Below are 26234 nucleotides of genomic sequence, written 5' to 3'. Positions count from 1 at the left end.
CCTTATATAACTGTTTAGAAACTATCCTGACCCAAGTTCATGCATATTTATTTATCAAACATACATGTCAGCATTGAATTAAATAGAAAAGAAATGCTATCCTTTGCATGGTCCCTTCTTCTTAAATACAGTCTCAAATTTACATTAGAAAGAACATCAGACATTAAATCAAAATTATCATCATGAACTTGAGCTAGACGTCTAGTCAGAGAACTTGAATATGAAATGTCATGATGCTGGGAGAGGGGTTTAGTCGCTAAGTCATGTCCTTCTCTTTGTGACCCTATGGAGTGTAGCCTGCCAGGCTCCTCTGTTCGTGGGATTTTCCAGGCAAGAATACTGGAGTGGGTTGCCATTTCCTTCTCCAGGGAATCTTCCCAACCCAGGGATCAAACCCATGTCTGCTGCATTGGCAGGTGGATTTTTTGCCACTGAGCCACCAAGGAAGCCCAGGAGAGGGTAGCATCTGATAAATGCAGGTGACTGAACTGTTTTACAAAGGGGGAAAATTTATAAAGAAATCTTTTTAGGTAATTCCCTGGTGATCCAGTGGTTGGGACTCTGGGCTTTCACTGCAGGGGTCTTGGGTTTGGTCGCTAAGATCCTGCAAGTTGAGTGTCAAAATCAAAAAATTTTCAAAATTGTTTTTTCAAATAAATTTTAATTTGCAAAGATAGTAGATAGTTCCTGACTGTCCTTCACTCAGTTTCCTCTAATGTTAACATATTGTGATATGTTTGTGACAATTAAGAAATTAACACTGAGGTATTACAATTAACTACAGATTTTATTTAGATTTCACAAGTTTTTCCACTAGTGTGCTTTTGTGTTCCTGGACTCTATACAGGACCCCACATTGTATTCAGTCATTACGTTTCCTTATTCTTCAGATCTGTCATACTTTCCTTGTCTTTCTTTGTCATGCCCTTGACAACTTTGAAGAATTCTGCTCAGATATTTTGTAGAATGCTCTTTAATTTTGGTTGTCTGATGTTTCCCCCATGATTGTAGTACGGTTTTGGGTTTTGGGGACAAATATTACAGAGATGTAGTGTCCTTATCACATCATTTCAGGGGGTATGTGATATCAACATGACATTACTGATGTTTACCTTGATCAGTTGGTTAAGGTGGTGTCTGCCAGATTTCTCTGTTATGAAGGTACTATTTTTCCTTTCCATATTCTGTTCTTTGGAAGCAAGTCATTAAGTCCAGGCCACACCCAAGGGATTGGAGGTGGGAACTAAGCTTTAACTCATAGTTGAAGTTAATAAACATGGAATTATTCTATAAGGAGGATTTCTCCCTGTCCCTCATTTGTTATTTTGAGTTATAGTCTAATAACTCCATTATTTCGTTGTTCAGAAGTTTCCAGCTTTGACTTTTTCAGGTTGGTGCCTATTTAACTGCCCTCATTCTATTTCCTTTCTCATTTCCTTCCTTCCTTGCTCCTTCCAATTTCTATGTTTTGGTGTACTGCTTGAATTTTCCACATTAGTATGCATATCTTCATGATCAGAAACGTATTGGTTATTTTCACTTTAATATCAGGGAGAATGATATGACCATTACTTTGATGTTCTCCCAATCAATTTCTACTTCTTAACTAATTGGCAAGGCAGAGAGAGCAAAGAATTTCTTACAGAAATTGCACTTCAGTGAGTGTGAAAGGTAAGTAAAATGATGCAAACTGAAACACACTTCAGTAGTTTTCAAGTGTGTTAGGTTCATTAAATAGATTTTCCAGACAGCGGTTTCCACTCAATCATTCAGCAACACTGCCTACACATCTTTGTGGTGACACTGGGGAGACAAAAACAAAGGGGATGGGGCATGAGTTAGGAGTCCACACTAGGGAGGGAGAAAGCAGGTAACAGTAAGAAACTCTTCTATACCTACATCATTAGCCCAAGGTAGTGTTAGACCTTGAGGACAGAAATAAAACAATACTTAAGACTCTTGAGAATAGTGGCAGTTGAGGTCAAGGTGACAAGCCAGAATACAACGTCCAATCAAGGTGTGGAAATGTTCTGGGAGGCAGCTAATAACCACAACAGCAAACCCTTCTGAACCAGCTACTTTATGAACCTTCCTGCTACTGCTATCTTACTAAGCAGTTACTATTATTACCATGGGGCTTCCCTCATAGTTCAGTTGGTAAAAAAAATGCTTGCAATGCAGGAGACCTGAGTTTAACATCCGGGTCGGGAATATCTCTTGGAGAAGGAAATGGCAACCCACTCCAGTATTCTTGCTTGAGAATCCCGTAGACAGAGGAGCCTGGCAGGCTACAGTCCACAGGGTTCCAAGAGTTGGACACGACTTAGGGACGAAACCACCACCATTACCAGGGCTTCCCTGGTGGCTTAGTCGGTAAAGAATCTGTCTGCAATGCAGGAGACCCAGGTGCGATCTCTGGGTCAGAAAGATCCCTTAAAGAAGGGAATGGATGGCTACCCACTCCAGTATTATTACCATATTGCAAAACTGCAGCACAGGGAGTTTACATAAGGTCCCCGAGTACACAGCTGGGGATGAACTGGGATGGGGGCCCACTCTAGCTTTACCACTTCAAATGCCACCCACAGGAGGCGACTTTTAAAAGAGAAAGCGCTCCTTCCTCATCACTAACTCTATCACCGCCGTCCCTTGCATTTCCCCCTTTTTGGAAGTTATGTGTTTTAAGGACTTATTTCTCCCACATTTCCCCGTTTAACTTTCCCTTGAGCGTACTCACGGAGGCCACTCACGGCCCCAGAGTTGCAGTAATTTACTTTCTAGGAAGGGAAGTGATTTGTAAAAGCGATTATTCATCCACGCACAGCAACGTGGGTACGGCTTCGACAAAGGTTACAACTGCTGTTCCGAAGTAGGGACTTCTGAATTCCGAATAGAGCCTCTTCCGGCGGCAACGGAAGCCGGAGAGGGACCGTTTCAGGGACGGACTGGCTGATGGACTGTCCTGCCGGTCCGGAAGGTGATCTCCGCCCCCTTCAGAATCCCGGAGTCCTGGGTCCTAGGTAGGAGCTAGGTGAGGGGCCGAGGGGTGGGTCCCTTAGCCGGGTCGTACTGGGTGGCGTGTATTGTATTTGGCCTAAAGTGTCAGCGGCACAGATGATGAACATTGCGCATTCGGGAGCCTTTCCATGATGCACCTAATCCGTGCGCGACCCTGCTTTAGGCATGATGAAGGAGTTATCCAGCCGGAAGCAGAGGGCTGCTTCCTTTCCCTGAGCGCCGCGGCAGGTGTTCCCCAGTCCCCCGCCTCCGCTGTATTCAAGGCTTATGGGGCTCGGGTTCCAGGTGAAGCTACCTTAGATCCGTCGTTCTTGTATAGTGACTTCTTTTTACCTTGCATTTGCACATGAAGTCCAAGGTTTTCAACTGTTTCATTCAGATGTTTGGACCAACGCACCTACATTACTTCCAACATCTTTTTTTTCAGGTTTCATAATAAGAATATCCTAGCGGCAAAGGAACGCCGGAATTGGGAGTCAGAAAGCTTGGGTTCTAGTCCTGACTGTCAGCAATTAGCGGTATGACTTTGGAGAAGGCTTTTTGAGCTCTCTGGACTCCATTTTCCTTTTCTATAAAACGAGAGGCTTGGAATAAGTGGCGAGTTTTCCTTCCAGTTTGGGTATTTGGTTTATTGCCGCCCCCCCTCCCCCCGCCATGTGTATTTCGAATATCTGCCTCAGTGAAATATCTGTGCTTTGGTTAATCTCCATGAAGGATCTTTCCTACCACTGCATTAATTCGTGTCCTTGTTAACTCTGGTTTTAGACTCATTTAAAAAAAAAAAAAAACAATCTACTCCCCACCCCGTCACCCGCCCGAGAAATTCTTTGCTTCCTGAGCGCTCTACTTCATCCTTCAGGGAAATGTACCCAAATAAGATTGTTTAAATGTGCCTTTCTTGAGGTGTTTAAGAATCATTATACTGAAACATTTTAGAGACAGTGAACTCCAGAGGAAGTGACTCTGGCTTCTTAAACTTTGAATCAACAACCTCAAATGCAGTCCCTAGAAGATGGTGCTAAGGAAATGTTTGCCAAGGAGAAAAGTAGTACTTCTTATGTTCTTTTAGTTGCTCCTTGCTTTAAACACTGAAAAAAAAAAAAAAAACAACACTGTAGAAATGCAGTCTTGTTATCAGAAGAAATAGACGACTCAAGGAGGAAAAGACTGTACTACTGAGTTCTGAGCTATACTGTTGAGTTTGATTGTGAGTTTCTCAATAAACTCTTGTTTCTTCTGAAGAGTAGTATTCAGGGGCTTCCCTGTTGGTTTCATGGTTAAGAATCCTACTGCTACTGCAGACACAGGTTTGATCCCTGGTCCGGGATGATTCCACATGCCGAGGAGCACCTAGGCCCATGCATTGCAACTACTGGGCCAGTGTTCTAGAGCTCCCCAGTCACAACTACAGATCTCACGTGATGCAGCTGCAGAAACCCTTGTGCCTAGAAGCTGCTGCTCTGCAGTGAGAGAAGCCGCCACATTGAGAAGCCTGTGCACCTCAACTAGAGAGTAGCCACCACTCATTACAACTAGAGCCAGCCCATGAGCAGCAACATAGACCAGCACAGGCAAAAATAAATAAATCTTACAAAAAACAAGAGTGATCAAAAAACGTTATTCAATAGGCATTTATTGGATGCCTTCTTCCCACTCTGTTACATCCATTTTTGGGAAACAGCTATGGAAGAACAGAAAATGTTAGGGTTGAAAAGACACTTCCAAGTAGAGGAAGCATATGCAAAGGTTCAAAGATTAGATGACGACCATCAGAGATTATATGTGGGATAGAGCAACAAAAATTGGGGAGGTAGGCGTGAGGGAAATATAAGATTGTAAGAGATGAAGTGAGAGACTAACAGAAGGCAGATAATGAGCCCTTATATAGCATGTTTTGAAGTTGTATATTAAACTGGGGATAATTCCCTTCCAGCCCCCACAAAGGATGTTTAGCAAAGAGTTGATGAGTTCAAATTTGTGTTAAAAAATCACTCTAGTTATTATTTGGTTACTTGATGTTTCAAGAAAAAAAGAGCCCTTATAAGTTATTGTATGTCAGTGTTACTGACATACAAAATCATAAGAATACTAATAGTAATAGTTAATATCTAGAGAATACTTGGTACGACATCCCATCTCTCTGACTGGACTGTGAGCTCGCTCACTGTGGGAACCCAGTTTTACTCATTGTTGAAACACGAGCACAGCGCTTTTCGTGCAGTACATATCCTATTAATGTTTCCTAACTTGATTTCAATATTGACCACAATATTCTTTTACAACTTTTTTTCTTAGGAGAAACATGAACCGGAAGATACTGAAGTTGGAGAACTTGCTACGGTTTCACACTATTTGTAGGCAGCTGCACAGCCTGTGTCAAAGAAGAATGTTGGCACAGTGGAGGCACATGTTTTCATCTGCTTATGCAGTGCACACAGCTCAGCTATACACCCGACCCTGGCAAACAGATGCACTCCTCAGGGCTGCATTATCTCAACGTAGGCTTCTGGTGACAAAGAAGGTATTTAGAGATTTCTCTGTTATTTGGTCTGAAATGAAAGTTCCTAGACTGATGAGTAGAAGTTCATTTTGAGTATTTTGTCATTTATGAAATCTTTATGCCTTAATGTTATACTCCAGGCAATCAATCTTTGTGAGGAAGGGAGGTTCTAGTTAGCTGTCTAGTGATATTGATGAATTTGATGACTTACATCAGTATATAACAGTGAATTAAGAATGCAAGATTTTAAATTTTAGTCTGAGGTTTGACTACTTATGGGAGAGTTGGTAGAACTAGGAGCCAAGACTGTGGTATATATTCCAGAATAAATCTCAAAGTTTTTTCTTCCTTCTTCCTTATGCATTCTGAATATTTAATAGGAAAAAAGATCACAGAAATCTCCATTACCTTCAACAAAATCTAAAAAGGAGGTGGAGGTGTGGCTTGGAATGACTGTTGAGGAGTTGGCCAGAGCAATGGAAAAAGACATAGGTGAGCCAGATAATTTTATAGGAAAAATAGGGAAACATTTTCCTATAAACATGGAATACCTGGTATTTTATTTGCAGTGAGATTCAGGTATTTAAGGATGAAAATTAGACTGGTGGTTTAAAAAGATGTTAAGTAATTCCAATATTTTTCACTTTAGGTGACAGTTCCTAATTAGTTTCTTGGCTCTTTGCCAAATATAGTTCTCCAAGATTTTGTTTTAATAAAAGTGGGAAAGATTTTTTAAAAATTTGAATGAAACTTTCTTTCTCAGAAGTCTTGTGGGCTATTAGAATAAGTCCAAAGGATGTTTTTGGACTGAGAGACTGTTTATACTCATTTACTTTCCCTTTGTTTATCTGTAATTTTCAAATTTTCTTCTTGCACTCATTTTGACAATATTTGTAGTGTAGTACAGGCAAAAAAATATTTGTAGTAATGACTATACAGTACAATAATTACAATACAGTGTAGTAACAATGCAACTTAAAAAAATAATTTATTTGGCCGCTCCACGTCTTGGTTATGGCATGCAGGATCTTTAGTTGCAGCATCTGGGATTTTTTTTTTTTTTTAGTTGTGTTTAATTCATGATCCTAAAAGGTTTTATCTTGTTTCACCCAGACTGTGTATATGAATCTTTAATGAACACTGCTATTGACATAGATTCACTAGAAACACACTCACGTTTAGATGAAGTCTGGATCAAAGAAGTGATAAAGAAGTCAGGAATGAAGTTAAAATGGAGCAAATTAAAACAAGACAAAGTCAGAGAAAATAAAGATGCTGTCAAAAGGTAAAATTTAACTGTAAATTGGGGGAAGGAGACAACATTGGTTTTTTTTTTTCACACTTTTTAATGGAAAGATTTGACTTAAAATTTCTTTTGCAATTAAAATGATCTGTGAGTATATGTTAACCTTTTATTCAAAGTACTTAAAGCATCAAAAAGTGTATTTTCAGGTTATTATAAAACTCTAAGGGTTATTTTTCTTAGTTTTCTGATTTATGTGTACTGATCCTGAATTTTAAAATTTCATTCAGTTCTGCTCATTGTTATTAAGATGCCAACAGCAGGTGGGCAGTCATTGTATATATTATCGTAAGTCACTGGTATGCATAGAAGAGGAAAATAGTCGTATCTAATCAGAGGTGTATGTTGGGTTTTGTTGTTAAAGGTAGTGCACAGAGGTAACTGCAAATCAGTTCATAGGCTATAAAGTGTATCTGATATTTAAGAAATGAAACTCCTTTGCTGTTAATTGTAGGCCCCAGGCAGATCCAGCTTTATTAATCCCAAGGTCCCCAGTTGTTACTATAATGGGCCATGTTGATCATGGGAAAACGACGTTACTTGACAAACTGCGAAAAACTCAAGTGGCAGCAATGGAAGCTGGAGGCATCACTCAGCACATTGGTGCCTTTCTTGGTATGAACACAAATCACTTTACAATGTGCTTGGGAACCCCACATATTATTTTCTTAAACCAGGTATCATAGTATAAGTATACAAATTTAAAGTAAAAGAAAGGCTAAAGCTTAAAGCCATTAGATGAAATGTACAGCAGGTGGCTGGTAAAGGTTATTTTGTATGTAGTATAAGACGAAAATTATACCTTTTTTATTCTAGCCCATTCTTCAATTCAGTTCAGTTCAGTCGCTCAGTCGTGTCCGACTCTTTGAGACCAATGAGCCTAAGACTCTTCAATACTAGGTTGGGATAGTGTTACCACTCGTAATTAAATAACAGCTGTCATTTGCTGAACACTTAGCATGTGCCCAGCTGTATTCTGAGAACCTTGTATGCTTTATCTTTTTTATCTTCACAACAGCATCGTGAGGTAGGTATTAGTAGTTCTATATACATGTAAAGAGGCTGAGACTTGTTTAGGTTAAGCTACTTGCTTCAAAGTACACAGCTAGTAAAGTGGCAAAGCCAGGATTTAAACCCAACGCTATTGGACTCAAATCCTGAGCTTCTAACTGTGTACTAAGTTACTTGTTGCTCAAAGCAGTTGTGCAGCTCTTGTTTGCTAATGTAGGAGTGGCTGCCTATACAACTATCAGTCTGTTTTTTCCTCTAAATTTCAGTTGGTATTTATATTATATGTATACTGTTATACATTTATATTATAGTCTAGAAATAGGAATAGTTTGAAATGATTACGTAAAAAGAAACTCTAAAGGTCTCACTGGTACGTTACCACTTCATTGTGGATTGATGATCTGTATTGTTCTAATTAAGATTAATGGAAATAATAAAATTATTTTGAAGAATTATTAATTGTGTTGATAAGGTCATGTATGTTCTTATTTGAGTCCTTAGTGATCTTGTATTTCTGTTTCCACAGTCTCTTTGCCCTCTGGGGAAAAGATAACCTTTCTTGATACTCCAGGACATGCTGCTTTCTCAGCAATGCGAGCCAGAGGCACTCAGGTCACTGACATTGTTATATTGGTGGTAGCTGCAGATGATGGAGTGATGAAACAAACTGTAGAATCCATTCAGCATGCCAAAGATGCTCACGGTACTGTGTGGTTCACTTCCTGTATGAGGAAGGAAGTTGCTTTTTTCCTTAAAGGATCTACTAAATAGAGTTACTGTTTTTACATGTTGCTCATTTAGTTTTCTTGGGAATTCCAGGATTATTATACCTGTTTAACAGGTAAGGCTCAAAGAAAGTTGAATTGTTTCGCTAAAGACATTATCTACTAAGAAGAGTGTAGCAGGATTCAACTTGGAACTTGTGACCACAAATATAGTCCTTGCTCTACTGTTTACTTACTTGGCATGGTATAACAATTTTAACAGTCTCAAATGACTTTTGAAAAGATTTTTATCAATGAAATTTAAAACAGATATAAAAAATAAGCCTAGAATAATAAACCCCTATGTATCCATTGACTAAATTCATTAGGAGTTCCAAACAGTGATATTCTGAATTCTTCTCTAAAAAGAGACTTTTCCCTCATCTGCTTTAAATAAGTTTTTATTTGGTCAAAGGTATAAAATTGAAACTTTTGGAAATCACTTGGCTATCTTCTTCCTTTTTTGTCCATTTAAAAATTGTAATAGTAAACACCACACATATATTTTGTACATTCATTCTTATTCTGAAATGACCTTACTTTCACTGAGAAAGTACTGTTGTCTTGAGAAAATGTACCTGACAGAGTGCGTCATGTTCCCTTAGGTTTGTTGGCAAGTTTAAAAAGAAAGGTTGACAGTCATTGATCTAGTCCAGTTTTTTATTTTTCATCTCATAAAGAGGAAAACTAAGACCTAGAAGGTGGCAGGCACTTCTCCCAATTACAGTAAATTTGCATCATGTCTGCATTTGGAATCCAGTCTTCTAGCTTCTGTGTTCCTCTTGTTAATTTTTAATTTCTCAAAGTTGCTTTTGTGGAATGGGCTATGTTCTTAATGATCCTAAGGAATGTAACAAATATGAGTGCGAAATCTGTCAGGGATCCCATAACAAAGCAGTTGGTTGAGACAGGATAAATTCCTTATATCAGCCTTCCTGTACCTGTTCTCTCGGTGTCTGTTAAGTACCAGCTCGTCAATATAGAATGTACTTTTTCCTAAAGTAGGTTGTGGATTGCATAGCTCTTTTGTGTCTGTTTTCAATTTCTGTTCCTTTGATAACTGAGAACATTGTAGACTTGGTGAAACCTAACCAGAGAATTATCTGTATTTTGTGTGAGTTCTCTAATGAGAGGGTATATTTGGTAATGACAAGTAGATGATTAGATTATTTGATTCATTCATTAAGTACACATTTATTGAGACTCTATTATGTGTCAGTCACTGAGCTAAGTGTATGAAGAAAGAGTTGCTGTAAATCCTGAAAGGAAGTTTACAATAATGACCCTTAGCCCTTGGTGAGATGTTGGGTTTTAACAGTGAGTTAAAAGCTTCTGAAAAGAAGAGGCGGATGATCTAGTGGTGGTGGTTGTTGTTCAGTTGCCAAGTCGTATTCAACTCTTTGTGACCCCATGGACTGTAGCATGCCAGGACTTCCTATTCCTCACCATTTCCCAGAGTTTGTCCAAGTTCATGTCCATTGAAGCAGTGATGCCATCCAACCATCTCATCTTCTGTCACCCTCTTCTCCTTCTGTCTTCAGTCTTTCTAAGCATCAGGGTCTTTTGCAATGAGTTGACTGCATCAGTTGGCCAAAGTATTGGAGCTTCAGCTTCAACATTAGTCCTTCCAGTGAGTATTCAGGGTTGATTTCCTTTGGGATTGACTGGTTTGATCTCCTTGCTGCCTATGGGACTCTCAAGAGTCTTCTCCAGCACCACAATTCAGTTCAGTTCAGTTCAGTCAGTCAGTCGTGTCCGACTCTTTGCCACCCCATGAATCACAGCATGCCGGGCCTCCCTGTCCATCACCAACTCCTGCAGTTCACTCAAATTCACGTCCATCGAGTCAGTGATGCCATCCAGCCATCTCATCCTCTGTTGTCCCCTTCTCCTCCTGCCCCCAATCCCTCCCAGCATCAGGGTCTTTTCCAATGAGTCAACTCTTCGCATGAGGTGGCCAAAGTACTGGAGTTTCAGCTTCAGCATCAGTCCTTCCAATGAACACCCGGGACTGATCTCCTTTAAGATGGACTGGTTGGATCTCCTTGCAGTCCAAGGGACTCTCAAGAGTCTTCTCCAACACCACAGTTCAAAAGCATCAGCTTTCTTCACAGTCCAGCTCTCATATCCATACATGACCACTGGAAAAACCATAGCCTTGGCTAGACGGACCTTTGTTGGCAAAGTAATATCTCTGCTTTTCAATATGCTGTCTAGGTTGGTCATAACTTTCCTTCCAAAGAGTAAGTGTCTTTTAATTTCATGGCTGCAGTCACTATCTGCAGTGATTTTGGAGCCCCCCAAAATAAAGTCTGACACTGTTTCCACTGTTTCCCCATCTATTTCCCATGCAGTGACGGGACCAGATGCCATGATCTTCGTTTTCTGAATGTTGAGCTTTAAGCCAACTTTTTCACTCTCCTCTTTTACTTTCATCAAGAGGCTTTTTAGTTCCTCTTCACTTTCTGCCATAAGGGTGGTGTCATCTGCATATCTAAGGTGATTGATATTTCTCCTGGTAATCTTGATTCTACATTCTCATGATGTACTCTGCATATAAGTTAAATAAGCAGGGTGACAATATACAGCTAAAAAGCATCAATTCTTTGGCACTCTGCTATCTTTATGATCCGACTCTTACATCCATACATGGACTACTGGAAAGACCATTGCCTTGACTATACAGACCTCTGTTGGCAAAGTGATATCTTTACTTTTTAATACACTGTCTAGGTTTGTGATAGCTTTCCTGCCAAGAAGCAATCATTTTCTAATTTCATAGCTGCAGTCACCATCTGCAGTGATTTTAGAGCCTAAGAAGAGGAAGTCTCACTGCATGCACATTTTCCCCTTTCTATTTGCTATGAAGTGATGGGACTGGATGACATTATCTTAGTTTTTTGAACGTTGAGTTTTAAACCAGCTTTTTCACTTGCTTCTTTTACCTTCATCAAGACATCTTCACTTTCTGCCATTAGGATGGTATCATCTGCATGTCTGAGGCTGTTGATACTTCTTCCAGCAATCTTGATTCCGGCTTGTAACTCATCCAGCTCAGCATTTCTCATGGTGTACTCTGCATACAAGTTAAATAAACAGGGTGACAATATACAGTCTTATACTCCTTTCAATTTTGAACCAGTCATTTGTTCCAAATGAGGTTCTAACTGCTGCTGCTTGACCTGCATACAGGTTTCTCAGAAGACAGGTAAAGTGTGTGTTAGTCACTCAGTCATGTCCTACTCTTTTTGACCCCATGGACTGTAGCCCACCAGGCTCCTCTGTCCATGGAATTCTCCAGGCAAGAATACTGGAGTGGGTTGCCATTTCCTTCTCCAGAGACAGGTAAGGCGGTCTGTTATTCCCATCTCCTTAAGAGTTTTCCACAGTTTGTTGTGATCCACACTGTCAGAAGCTTTAGTGTAGTCAATAAAACAAAGGTAGATGTTTTTCTGGAGTTCCCTTGCTTTCTCTATGATCCAGCAAATGTTGGTAATTGATCTCTGGTTTCTCTGCCTTTTCTAAACCCACCTTGAACATCGGGAAGTTCTTGGTTCACATACTGCTGAAGCCTAGCTTGAAGGATTTTGAGCATAACCTTACTAGTATAGGAGATGTGTGCAATTGTCTGATTGTTTGAACATTCTTTAGTGTTGCCCTTCTTGGGAACTGGGATGAAGATTGACCTTTTCCAGTTGTGAGGCCATTGCTTGGTTTTCCAAATTTGCTAACATATTGAATGCAGCACCTTAACAGCATCGTCTTTTAGGATTTGCAATGGCTCTGCTGAAATTCCATCTCTCCACTAGCTTTATTGGCAGCAGTGCTTCCTAAGGCCCACTTGACTTCACACTCCAGAATGTCTGGCTCTGGGTGAGTGACCATACCATCTTGGTTATCCAGTTCATTAAGAATTTTTTGTACAGTTCTGTGTATTCTTGCCATCTCTTCTCGATCTCTTCTGCTTCTATTGGGTCTTTACCATTTCTGTCCTATCTTATACCCGTCTTAGATGGGTTCCTTTGATATTTCCAGTTTTCTTGAAGAGATCTCTAGTCTTTCCCTCCCCTTCTGTTGTTTTCCTCTTATTTCTTTGCATTGTTCACTGAACAACTCCTTGTTATTTTTTGAAACTGTGCGTTCAGTTGGGTGTACCTTTCCCTTTCTCTGTTGCTTTTTGCTTATTTCCTCAGCTATTTGTAAGGCCTCCTCAGACAACCACTTTGCCTTCTTGCGTTTCTTTTTCTTTGGAATGATTTTGTTCACTGCCTCCTGTACAGTATTACAATATGTCCAGTATTACAGTATGTCCATAGTTCTTCAGGCACTCTGTTTACTAGATCTAATCCCTTGAATCTATTCATCACCTCCACTGTATATTGATAGAAGATTTGATTTAGGTTGTACTTGACTGGCCTAGTGGTTTTCCCTGCGGTTAGTTTAATTTAAGTCTGAATGTTCTTTGAGGAGCTGATGATCTGAGCCACAGTCAGGTCCAGGTCTTGTTTTTGATGACTGTTTAAAGCTTCTCTGTCTTCATCTGCAAAGAATGTAATCAGTCTTATTTCTGTATTGACCATTTGCGGATGTCTGGACGTAAAGATGTCTCTAGTGTTGTTGAAAAAGATTGTTTGCTATAACCAGTGCATTCTTTTGTCAGAATTCTGTTAGCCTTTACCCTGCTTCATTTTGTACTCCAAGGCCAAACTTGCCTGTTACTCCAGGTGTCTGTTGATATCCTACTTTTGCATTCCAATTTTTATGATAAATAGGACACCTTTTTTGGTGTTAGTTCTAGGAGGTCTTGTAGGTCTTCATAGAACTGATCAACTTCAGCTCTTTTGGCATAGGTGGTTGGGGCATAGATTTGGATTACTGTGAAATTGAATGGTTTGTCTCGGAAATAAAATAAGATCATTCTGTCATTTTTGAGATTGCACCCAAGTACTGCATTTCAGATTCTTGTTGATTATGAGGGCTTCTCCATTTCTTCTATGAGCTTCTTGCTCACAGTAGTAGATTTAATGGTCCTCTGAATTAAATTCTTCCATTCCCGTCCACTTTAGTTCACTGATTCCTAAGATATTGATGTTTACTCTTACCATCTCCTGCTTGACCACCTCCAATTTACTTTGATTCATGGACCTAACATTCCAGGTTCCTATGCAATACTGTTCTTTACAACATCAGATTTTACTTATATCACCAGACACATCCACAACTGAGAGTCATTTCTGCTTTGGCCCAGCTGCTTCATTCTTTCTGGAGTAACTGTCCTCTGCTCTTCCCCAGTAGCCTATTGGGCACCTTCTGTTCTGTGGAGCTCACTTTCAGTGTCATATCTTTTTGTCTTTTCATACTGTTCATGGGGTTCTCCAGGCAAGAATACTGCAGTGGTTTGCCATTCCCTCCTCCAGCGGATCATGTTTTGTCAGAACGCTCCACTGTGACCTGTCCATCTTGGGTGGCCCTGCATTGCTTCATTGAGTTACACAAGCCCCTTCACCACGATAAGGCGATGACCCATGAAAGGGTGATCTGGTGGTAGAGTTGGATTAGAGTCTTCTCTTGATCTTTTTTTCTGGAAGTTATCTCTAGTATAGTTGCTGATCCTGCTTTCAGGTCTAAGGATAGGCCTTTCTCTGCCCTTAACACTGTTGTGGTTTTGTTTTTTAATCATCGTTAATTGTCTAGTCTTAATTCAGAATCTTACACTTGCTGTTTTGACATCTCTTATCTGGAATCCTTCATGTGTAGAAAGCAGGGTAGGGTGGGTCTAAAGTGGGTCTTTTGTTAGATAAATACAGTCACTGAGTCAAGAGAAAGCCAGAAAATTTTGTGTTTTGATGTGAATACCTGGAGTTGAAGTGCCATCATTTGCACTCTTAACTCTGTTTCTTTCAGTTCCTATTGTCCTTGCCATAAACAAATGCGACAAAGCTGAGGCGGATCCTGAGAAAGTGAAGAAAGAACTGCTAGCATACGATGTGGTATGTGAGGATTATGGAGGTGATGTTCAAGCAGTGCACGTCTCTGCACTCACGGTGAGTACAGGTGTGTCCAGATAAGAGTGCTGCATGAAGTGCACAGAGTGCCTTGTAGCTCAAGAACATTTTGACCCACAGAATTTCTGTCATCATTTAAAAATTCTCTCAGTACTCAGTAAAGCTGGTGCCTTTATCCTGGTTTGGCAGATTAGAAATTAGTCTCAGAAAGGTCAGTCACCAGTCCACGAGAATCAGGCTTAAAGTGTGCTTTACTTACTATGAGATACTTAGAATGAGGAGAGTAAGTGGTAAATGTTGTAGGGATAGATAGGATAATAGTAGGCTAAAGACTTATTTTAAGCAGAAATTTGGTTGGTAATAAAAAAGTGCCTGTTTTTAAGTGAAAAGTTATAGACTAGGTCTTACGGCACTTAAGAGAGATTTAACAAATAAAACTTTTTACTAATACAGTGTTATAATATTTGGATTCATTCTGTTATTGATTGATCCAATGCTTCTATGAGTTAACTATAAGTTTTATAGTGTTATTTGTGATGAATTCCATTTTCTTTTCATTACCAATTATTCTTTTTAAAATAATTTTATTTATCTGTTTATTTTATTTTTTCTGTGCTGGATCTTCATTGCTGCTCAGGCTTTTATAGTTTTGGCAAGCAGGGGTTACTTTCTAGTTGCGATATGACGGCTTCTCACGGCAGTGACTTCTCTTGTTGCTGTTCCCGGGCTCTGGAGCACAGGTTCAGTAGTTAGGGCGCACCGGCTTAGTTGCTCCTTGGCATGTGAGATCTTCCTAATCAGGGACCGAACCCTTGTCTCCTGCATTGGCAGGCAGATACTTTACCACTGAGCCACCAGGGAAGCCCATTAAATTACCAGTTATTCTTTTCTGGATAAAAAAACACCAAAGAAACTCAGTACCTGTTTTGTGACAGCACTTTCCAATTCTCTTGTCTTCTACAGGTAGCTACTAAGTAACAATTTTCTTTTTTGTTCATTCTGACCATATTCCATGGTTTACTCATAATATGGACTTTTTTCCTTCTGATCATTCACTGAAGAAATTTTACTTTATTTGGCCACTTTCCTCCAGTTAAGTCTCATTTTATCTTTACTTTTCCTAAATTTATTCCTCTAAGATGATTAGAAGTTATGCCTCCATTAATAATAAAACTGCCTCTTTTTTTCTGAAACTCATAAAATGCCACCTTACTTTTTTATCTTTCTACTGTACCTTGATTTTTACTCCACTCTGAAAACTGGATGGCAAGAAGAGAACATTTGAAGACATGACTGCTTTTTCTGCCTAGAGACCATCAGATAAGTGAATAGATAGATGTGACTCTGCTTACATGAATTTGAACGCATGGCAGATATGATTCCTGGGGGGTGGAGGTAAGAGAGTAGCAGGGCAGTAAGATGAGGCCTTCTTTTCCAAGATGGAATAGGGGACTTTACATGCAAAGAAACAACCCCAACTCTGCTTTTCAGAGCAGCATTTTGTAAACTGAAATAAATACTAGGGATTAAGTAGATGGGTAAACGAGACCAGTCCTGGGTGTTCATTGGAAGAACTGATGCTGAGGCTGAAACTACAATACTTTGGCCACCTCGTGTGAAGAACTGACTCATTGGAAAAGACCCTGATGCCGGGAGGGATTGGCGGCAGGAGGAGAAAGGGATGACAGAGGGTGAGATGGCTGGATGGCATCACCGACTCGATGCACATGAGTTTGGGTGAACTCCGGGAGTTTGTGATGGACAGGGAGTCTTGGCGTGCTGTGATTCATGGGGTCGCAAAGAGTCGGACATGACTGAGCGACTGAACTAAGCAGAGTGTTTAGCCACTGAACTAAGCAGATTGTTTAGTTAGTTTTGTTAAGGTTGTCTCTATTGTTTCACACTTTGTAACAACTGTGAGCGGTCTCTTAGCTGACATGGACAATGGAAAACTTTTGCTCATCAATTCCAATTGCATCACTAGTTAATCAGCTACATGATCTTGGAGCCTTAGAAAGCACAATAAACAGAGATCATTAAAGGTGAAAGAGTCATCTAATCTAGCCCTTTCAATTTACAATTGAGGAAAGGCAATTCAGAGAGTGGAGAAGGAAATGTACACCCACTCCAGTGTTCTTGCCTGGAGAATCCCATGGACAGAGGAGCCGGGCGAGCTGCAGTCAAGTCCATGGGGTCACAAAGAATTGGACATGACTGCGTGACTGAACAACAACAATGAATGCAGAGAGGTGAAGTGATTTTCAAGGTTGCACAGCTGAGTAGAGTGTAGCTTATAGCCTGGGTCTAGTCAGTGCTTTGTCTCCTCATTTATTTAATAAGTAGTATTTCATTGAATTCTTGAGTGATCAAAATGAAATCAGTGAAAGCTTATTTAATTGACTAGAACTTCAAATGTAAAGTAGCATTGTAAAGTAAGTGAGAGGAAGAAAACTCATCTGTGGAAACTAAGGAATGAGGGTGAAAGAAGCATGTTTATAAAAGGGTATTGACAAGCACTAGTACCTATTCTTTGAAAAATAATACAGCCACCGCTCCTTGCAAGATCTGTCCCAGGGTCAGATTTTTCTTGCGTCTCTCTTTTCTTCCTTCCTTTCCTCTCTCTCTCCCTTCCATCCTTCTTTCCTTCCTTCTTATAGGTTAATTTCTGTTTTTTATGCTTAAAGAGAAAAGTATCGCTGTCAGGGATTGTTTGACTTTCTGATCCTGGTATTTACATTTACAGATAATATTTATTAATGTATATTAACAACTCCTTTTTGTTTGTTTTTAAGGGTGAAAACATGATGGCTTTGGCAGAGGCAACTATTGCTCTTGCAGAAATGTTGGAATTGAAAGCAGACCCTACTGGTGCAGTTGAAGGAACAGTAATAGAATCTTTCACAGACAAAGGAAGAGGGTAGGTCTGTTAAAATGCATACGTTCTAATAATTTTATTTCATTGTTTTTGTGACCTGATTATATAACCATATATTATTATATGGATTGCATATTATGGTTAATACATGAACAGTATTTTCAAAGCATTTGTTTTTAAAAGGTTTTTATTGCACTGCCACACAGAACCCAACATGCAGTTATCAAGAGACCATAGCAACTATGTGTACACATTTAGTAGTCTTATTTGGGTGACTTAGTAGTTCAGTTTGTTTGATTTTTGTTTTTTTCCCCACTGACTTAGTTGAATTGGTAAAATCTTATAGGCTAACATAAATTAGAATGAAATAGCAATTGTTGCATTTTGGGGTTTCTAAATCCTTTATGTCCTTACCCATTAATATATAGTAAGATTGTTGGAATAGTGTTCTCATCTTTAATTTCCCTCCTTATTAGCAGAAGAGGTCTTTTCACTGCTTAACTTATTAGTTATAGAAAGAGGATTAGGATTTTGTCAAAATACTCAGCTATCTGCACCCTTCACCACCATAACCTTACAAGAAATATTTTTGTGTGTTTTCTTCTTTTTTTAAATTGTGGTAAAAGGTACATAATATTAAATAACCATCTTAACCGTTTTTAAATGTACAGTTCAGTAGTCTTAAGTATATTCATATTGTTGTGCAACAGATCTCTAGAACTCTCATCTTGCGAAACAAACTATTCCCATATAGTGTTAATTTCCCCTTTCCCTTCCCCCACCCTTTGGCAACACCTTTCAGTAGTGTTTCTGTGCTTTTCAGTGCTTCAGATATTTTGTATGAGTGGAATCATATAATATTGTCCTTTTTGACTAACTCATTTCACTTAGCATAATGTTCATTTAGGAGGTTCACCCATATTCTAGCATGCAACAGGATTTTTTTTTCTTTTTCAAGGTTATATATTACTGCATTATATGTATATACTGCATGTTCTTTATTGATTCTTCCATTAATGGACACTTAGGTTACAATTATGAAAAATGCTTTTATAGTATGAAAATTGAATAGGTTGAAGGCAGGAGGAAAAGGGAGCGACATTGGATGAGATGGTTGGGTGGCATCACTGATTCAGTGGACATGAGTATGAGGAAACTCTGGGAGATGGTGAAGGAAGGGGAAGCCTGGCGTGCTGCAATCCATGGGGTCACAAAGAGTTGGACACGAATGAGCAACTGAACAGAAAATAGTATGAAAAATTATTTGAGAAGTTAAGAAGTGATGGAATTAACCCTGTTTGTTCATATTAATAAATATTTTGTAATCTCTTAAAGGTATCTTTACTTGAGAAAGTGCTATTACATCCTGATTATGGCATTAAGAATATATGCTTTTATTTTCATATTAGTCCTGTTACTACAGCTATAATTCAAAGAGGAACTTTGAGAAAAGGCTCCATTCTGGTTGCTGGAAAGAGTTGGGCAAAAGTACGCTTAATGTTTGATGAAAATGGCAGAGCAGTCAATGAGGCCTATCCTAGCATGCCAGTGGGAATCATAGGCTGGAGAGACCTCCCTTCTGCAGGAGATGAAATTCTTGAAGTAGAATCTGAGGTATATTAAGCTTAATTCCTATAATGTAGAATATGATATAGTGATTTAAAATGTCAGTCTATAATGTTACAGTACAAAATAAGTAATGTTAATCCAGTACTATAACATGTGTGAGTGGCCAGTGATGTCATTTTAGAGTTTGGCTGTAGAATTTTTAGCAGTTTGAGATTGGATTTTTAAATAATTTCAAATTTACACAAAGCCTCCATATTAAAGTTTTAATTGGTGGTTTCATATATGAGTTAAGCTAATTTTATAGTGGAGGAAAAAACCAGCAGTTATTGGTTTCTGTTAAGTAATTCCCTTTCTCCCCCTGTAAAGCCAAGGGCACGTGAAGTTGTTGACTGGAGAAAGTATGAGCAAGAACAGGAGAAAAATAAAGAGGATTTAAAATTAATAGAAGAAAAGCGAAAGGAACACCAAGAAGCACATCGGAAAGACCGCGAGAAGTATGGCACTGTGCACTGGAAGGAGAGGTCATATATAAAGTACAGAGAAAAAAGACAGCAGCAGCCCTTAAAGCCGAAAGAGAAACTAGAAAGAGATTCAAATGTGCTTCCTATAATTGTTAAAGGTGACTTTTAAAAGATTTTATTTTACAACTCATTTTTTGTCATTTTTTCATATTTTGTCATTCTCTTATTAATTTGGGCCATAAGCTGAAATGATTTCAGTATTTTGGAAGGGAATTTTTAAAAGCTGAGATATAATTGACATGTAACATTTTCATAATGATTCAGTATTTGTATATATGGTGAAATGACCACCATAGTAAATCTAGTTAGCATCTCTCACTAATACATAGTTATAAAATTTTTCTTGAACACTTTTAAGATTTGCTCTGTTAGCAGCTTTCAAATAAGCAGTGCAGTATTATTAACTATAGTCACTGTGCTGTATATTACATCCCATTATGTATTTATTTTATAGCTGGAATTTTGTTCCTTTTGACCCTCTTCACCCTTTTCGCCCGCCTCCACTGAGGGAGATTTCCTTCAACAATTTTCTTGTGACTTTTGCTGTAAATGTATATCTGGTTCATTATACTTTGTTCAGCTAAGAAGGTATTTATCACGCTAAACCTAAATAAGAATATATTCCATGATAAATGCCATTCTAGTTACTGCTTTAAATAGATTATTACAATTTTGAGTCTGTTAATTCCTAACTCCTAACATCAGTATTTTTAAACTTTTGCTGCATTTAGGTGATGTTGATGGTTCTGTTGAAGCCATTTTGAACGTTATGGATACCTATGATGCTTCACATGAGTGTGAACTAGATTTGGTACATTTCGGTGTGGGTGATATTAGTGAAAATGATGTCAACCTTGCTGAAACATTTCATGGTAAGTTTCCCATTTCCTGTTTAACTGTGTTCCCTAGAACACACTCTGAACCTTTCACTTTTGTCTTTTTTGCTGGGCTGCTGACACCTGACATTTACTCCCCATCCGCATTCCCCTTCCTGTTGGCAGTCCAGTCCCAGCTAGCGATTGCATCCTGCACAGGATGTGCAGTACTGCAGGCACAGCCCCACTGGTCATTGTTGTACTGAACTCTTGGGGAACTATTTCAAGCCCCAGGAGTGTTTCTTGATGTTTTTTTTGCCCAGTGTACCATTACTGCCACCTCATCTCGCCCAGATCCCGAACTAAACCAAGCTTGGTTCTCTCTTTCACTTAGATTTTTGAATGCTCCTGAAATCTGCAGTCAGCCTATTCAGTGTTATCTTTTACTTTTGACTGCCTATTTTTGTTCACTTGTAATTTTATAAATTATATTTTTCTTAGATCAAAAGTTCCTTTTAGCTTTAAATACCTCGAAAGCAAGGGGACTATTAATAAGTCAAACTTACGTTATACAGAATGGGGACTCATGACTGCATGACTGTCACTTTGACTAGGTTTAACATCTAGGCAAAGCACCAATTTTACTGAATTAGTGAATCATTTAGGAAGGAGGTAGTTCATGACCTAACTTGATTAGAATTAGTTGTTACCTCTACTACTGAAATGGTGTCTTCCATAATGCTGGCTATTTCAAAGTCCTTTATGGGCACTGACTATACTATTAATGTAAATAGTGTGGTGTGTTGAACGATTTCTTAATGACAAGATTTTCAAGGTGGTTGTGTTTTTCTCCTGACTAAGCCATTTGCTTTAATTTTTTCACTTGTTTAAGGAAAGTGTTTTGCTTTTGCTTCCCCATTTGTTCTTTGGTAAAATGGTCAGCTCCATGGTACTTTTTTCATTTCTTAAATAACTCTTGACCTTTTCTAATTAAGTAACTACAGTTGACACTTGAACAACATGGTTTTGAACTGTGGGTCCACTTATACATGGATTTTTTTCAGTACTAAATATTACAGTACTACAAGATCTGAGGTTGGCTGACTCCTTGGATGTGGAAGAACCACATTTATATGGAGGGCCAACTATAAGTTACTCTTGGATTTTCAACTGTCTGGAGGATCAGCATCCCTAACACCTGTGTTGCTTAAGGGTCATGTGTTTTTTTAACATCTTTTGGTCGGCTGAATACTTCAGAGCAAAGCACAAAAGTTGTGGGCTATAAGATTGTAATTAATAACAATTATTAAAATAATGTAATAATACTTTAGCTATAATCATTTTTTTTATTTCCCTGGTGTAAAAATTAACATTTAGCGTATCACCTGGCACCTTTTGGGAGAAGGCAATGGCACCCCATTCCAGTACTCTTGCCTGGAGAATCCCATGGACGGAGGAGCCTGGTGGGCTGCAGTCCATGGGGTCGCTAAGAACACACACGCCAGACACAACTGAGCGACTTCACTTTCACTTTTCACTTTCATGCATTGGAGAAGGAAATGGCAACCCACTCCCGTGTTCTTGCCTGGAGAATCCCAGGGACGGGGGAGCCTGGTGGTATGCCCTATGGGGTCGCACAGAGTCGGACACGACTGAAGCGACTCGGCAGCAGCAGCAGCTGCACCTTTTGGGCACTTTAAATGTTTCCTAAACGAACATTAAACATCATAAAGAACACTTAAAAATCGAAGAAATTTTCCTTGTTTAGTAAGACATAACAGAAATTATAAAATATTTTTATTAATTTGAAAACTAGCTTTCATGAGAAAATATTATAGAATTTCTCTCTCCTACTTGCTTTTAACTTACATAGAAGCAAAAAATTTAGATTTGAGTTTTTGCTTGAAAGACTGTTTAATGCAATATTTGTGCTACTTTATTTATGCTTTCCAGGTGTTATATACGGCTTCAATGTGAATGCAGGCAATGTTATCCAGCAGTTGGCTGCAAAAAAAGGAGTAAAAATTAAACTTCACAAAATCATTTACCGTCTTATTGAAGATTTGCAGGAGGAACTGAGCAGCAGATTGCCCTGCATTGTGGAAGAGCACCCAATAGGTGAGTGTTCACTGAATGGTACTTCTAAACATTCAAGCAAAGTTTAAGGGGAAATGTATTTCACTGTTTAAATATGTTCACTCTTCCAACACATATCCTGTGTTCTAGAAAAAATGACTACTGTAGATAAGGGTTCAGCATAATTTCATCTGAATTATAAACACCTGGCCTCTGTAAGGTGTTATGCTTTGGCTGTGAGGATGTAAAGGCAATAAGGCAGTAAGAACGTGCCCTCTAGTTAGACATAAACAACTCATAATACAAAGTAGACTGGATGGAGGCATAAAGGTTAATAGTGTTGTGGAAGGAGCCATTGATTGTGTCCTGCAACTGGCAGAGAAATCCACCATAAGAAGAAAACTTACATTAAATATTTAATATTTAAAATTATTTTTTCTAACATATCCTTTGGCCAGATTAAAGGCTAAAGTATACAGACTCACTTCCAGTTCAGTTGTTTAATTTGCTTTAGCCCACCCACTTCCTCCATACACAGTTTTTTCCTGGGCCATTTAATTGTAAATTTGAGGTATTGTATTCGTCCCTAAATACTGGGTTGACCAAAAAGTTCGTTTGTAAAAACCCAAACGAACATTTTGGCCTACCCAGTGTTATTTTCTAAACACAAGGATGTTTTTATAAAACCACAAATATCAAACTTAGGAAATTGAACATTAATACTGTAAGTCAACAGTCCATGTTGTGTCTATAATGTACTTTATAGCTATATATTTTTCCCCTGGTCCAGGATGACAGATTTAAAAAAAACATTTGGCTGCACCAGGTCTTGGTTGCAGCATGTGGGATCTAGCTCCCCGACCAGGGATTATACCTGGGCCCCTGGCATTGGGAGCATGGAGTCTTAGCCACTGGACCACCAGGGACGTTCCCTGTTCTTTTTTTGACCTTGACATTTTTGAAGTGTTATAGGCCAGTGTGGAGGTGGCGATGGCACCCCACTCCAGTACTCTTGCCTGGAAAATCCCATGGACGGAGGAGCCTGGTAGGCTGCAGTCCATGGGGTCGCTAAGAGTTGGACACGACTGAGCAACTTCACTTTCACTTTTCACGCATTGGAGAAGGAAACGGCATCCAGTGCTCTTGCCTGGAGAATCCCAGGGACGGGGGAGCCTGGCGGGCTGCTGTCTATGGGGGTGCACAGAGTCACGACTGAAGCGACTCAACACCAGCAGCAGCAGCAGCATAGGCCAGTGACTTTGTTAAATGTACTTTAATTTGGATTTGTCTGTTTGCTCATGATGAGACTCAGTATTTTCATTTTTGGTCCACGATGCAGATTTATTTTAGGCTCTTCTGACCTGCTAAACATGATCACACAGAGATTTATTATGTTCTTGTGGTAAGAGCAATTTAGAAAAGTCATGAGGATTTCTAGGAGGAAGTGAACACCAAATAGCACTAACCCTAGAAAACTAGTACATTCTAGTGTGTGATACCATGTCGTATTCGAATGTTTCAAATTTCAGTCAGTAAAAAAACTGAGTTGAATCAGAGATTTAGTACTCTTAAGTGTGTATAATCTACCAGTGGTGAGCTTAGTAAGATGATCCAGTTGAGAAACTATATTGAAGGATGACTGAGAACTAGCTTTTCACGAAGTAGACAGAAATTACACTCAATTTACAATCAACTATTAGCATCTTCTGCATTTTATTCAGCCAAAACAGTAAACATGTTTCTTTTATTCATTCTTTTGGTAAGTACATTTCCAAATTCTTTTGGTAAGTACATTTCCAAGGATTTTTATGCTTTTATTTCTAATATTGGCCAGGAAAATAAGTCGTGGAATCAGAGAAAATCGAGACTTCTTTACCAGAGTTTGTATTTTTTCCTCACGCCTTTAATTTTTGCTGTGCAGAATGTCAGAAATTATGTATTTGTCAAGAATTTGTTTTCAGTATACTTAACATTCTTGTCTTCCTAAAGGTGAGGCTTCTATACTAGCTACCTTCTCTATAACAGAAGGGAAGAAAAAAGTTCCTGTGGCTGGCTGCAGAGTCCAAAAGGGACAGATAGAAAAGCAAAAAAAATTTAAGTTAATCCGCAATGGACATGTTATTTGGAAGGGTAAGCAACATAAAACTGTTTCTTTCATATCCAGTCACTAAAAACCTGATTTCGGGTTACCATCTGAGGTCTTTCTCTACCCTAGTCTTAGCTCAGGTCACCTCTTGCTAACTCGTATCTGGCCTCCGGTCCCAATGATTCCCACAGGATTGTTAGTTCCCGTCTTAATTTTCTAAGGTTCTAAAAATTGACCCCAAACTACCTTTCCAGCCATGTGTGCTAAGTTGCTTCAGTTGTGTCCGGCTCTTTGTGACCCTGCAGACTAAGGCCCACCAGACTGTCCAGTTTTTCAGCAAGAATACTGGAGTGGGTTGCCATGCCCTTCTCCAGGGGATCTCCCAGACCCAGGGACTAAACCCATGTTTTATATCCTGCACCAGGCAGGCAGGTTCTTAACTAGGGCCACCTGGGAAGCCCTTTGAGCCATGTCTACTTATTTCCATCCTCTAACCACCTTTGCCTGCAGTGTCATCCTGGTTTAGCTCATCCAAGTCCTGAGAACCACCCCATCCCTTGCAGTGTTACCTTTAAAAAGGAAGATTACTACAGCCACGTAACTTTTCTACCCTTTTCCTTGGTATTTAGCCCCATCATGTAACATGGAAGAAGTGTAAAACCTGTGTAATTTTCCTTGTAGTCTGCTGTTGTAGCAGACAACAGTACTTGCTGGACACTTATTTGTTGACTATATGAACCCTATATTTTCTTTTTTCCCCTAAAGGCTCATTAATCTCACTGAAACACCATAAAGATGATACTGCAGTTGTCAAAACTGGAATGGACTGTGGTCTTAGTTTGGATGAAGAAAAGATAGAATTTAAAGTGGGAGATGCTATTATTTGTTACGAAGAAAAAGAAGTTCCAGCCAAGACTTCTTGGGATCCAGGATTTTAAAATTATTTAAAAATATACAAATGATTAAATGTTTTTGTCTTATTATAGAGCAACTAGTTTTGTTTTACTGAAAGTATAGTTCACCACTCACTACTGGTCAAGAAGCTCTACCAAGCTTTAACTGATGTTTAACTGTTAAAATACTACAGTCCTAGGAAACCTTATTTAAGAATGCATACAACTAGAAATCCTCGTATGGGAAAATATGGCTAAAGGAAACTATTACTGGTGTATGACTGAATCTTAAAATCTGTTTTAAGTTTCAGGTGCTTTAGTTCAGTGATCCTGAACTGTGCTCTAGAGACAAAATGAGGTACCAATACTAGGAAACCATATTTTTTAGCATCAACACTACCAGTAAGTAAACATTAGAATTTACACACTTAGCACTGAATAATAGCATGTACCCTTTGCATTGCCAACAGCAAATATTGAGCCAAACCACCCAGAGACTTGGGATGGATGAATTGGCAACTCATGAGCTCAGCCTTTAAACTTCATTTGTAGGAAACAAGTATTTTGTTGCTTTTTAAGGCAAGGTTGTAATACCAATTCACACAAACCTGTGTTTCCCAATCTGCAGGGGTGAGGAAGAGCATATATAGTTCTTGCCCACCCTCAGGTCATCTGGCAATGTGGATACTTTTGGCTGTGGGGAGGGGTAGTATGCTCATGGCATCAAGTGGGTAGAGGCCAGGAATGCTGTTCATTATCCTACTGATGCACACCAAGGCCCCTACAACCAAGAATTAT

The 26234-nt window shown here is 39.1% G+C and overlaps 1 protein-coding gene across 3 annotated transcripts; it reads left to right on the top strand.

Annotated features, from left to right (window-relative positions):
* The first annotated feature begins 2899 nt into the window (after nucleotides 1-2899).
* On the top strand, nucleotides 2900-25528 carry MTIF2 (mitochondrial translational initiation factor 2). Of its 3 annotated transcripts, XM_019970155.2 has the most exons (15): nucleotides 2900-3020; nucleotides 3446-3536; nucleotides 5314-5539; nucleotides 5899-6010; nucleotides 6632-6803; nucleotides 7276-7436; nucleotides 8359-8535; nucleotides 14501-14640; nucleotides 17394-17518; nucleotides 18886-19090; nucleotides 19412-19664; nucleotides 20298-20438; nucleotides 22335-22499; nucleotides 24447-24587; nucleotides 25309-25528. In XM_019970155.2, the coding sequence occupies exons 3-15, from the start codon at nucleotides 5321-5323 to the stop codon at nucleotides 25479-25481; spliced, it is 2184 nt and encodes a 727-aa protein (XP_019825714.2). In that variant the 5' UTR covers nucleotides 2900-3020; nucleotides 3446-3536; nucleotides 5314-5320; the 3' UTR covers nucleotides 25482-25528. The 3 variants fall into 3 exon arrangements, with proteins under 3 accessions (XP_019825714.2, XP_019825713.2, XP_019825716.2); XM_019970154.2 differs by lacking the exon at nucleotides 3446-3536 and having other exon boundaries at nucleotides 2940-3020; XM_019970157.2 differs by lacking the exons at nucleotides 2900-3020; nucleotides 3446-3536; nucleotides 5314-5539; nucleotides 5899-6010; nucleotides 7276-7436 and having other exon boundaries at nucleotides 6640-6803.
* The last annotated feature ends 706 nt before the right edge of the window (nucleotides 25529-26234 follow it).

Source organism: Bos indicus, chromosome 11 (genome assembly GCF_029378745.1).
Source record: "Bos indicus isolate NIAB-ARS_2022 breed Sahiwal x Tharparkar chromosome 11, NIAB-ARS_B.indTharparkar_mat_pri_1.0, whole genome shotgun sequence".
Taxonomy (NCBI): domain Eukaryota; kingdom Metazoa; phylum Chordata; class Mammalia; order Artiodactyla; family Bovidae; genus Bos; species Bos indicus.
Note: the sequence above shows the minus strand (reverse complement) of the source record. Positions and strands in the feature narration are given on the sequence as shown.

Coding starts and splice junctions, on each gene's coding strand:
- MTIF2 (XM_019970154.2), top strand. CDS start 2,953: ATGGACTGTCCTGCCGGTCCGGAAGGTGATCTCCGCCCCCTTCAGAAT. Junction 6,804..7,275: donor AATAAAGATGCTGTCAAAAG/GTAAAATTTAAC, acceptor TGTTAATTGTAG/GCCCCAGGCAGATCCAGCTT. Junction 17,519..18,885: donor TTCACAGACAAAGGAAGAGG/GTAGGTCTGTTA, acceptor TTTTCATATTAG/TCCTGTTACTACAGCTATAA.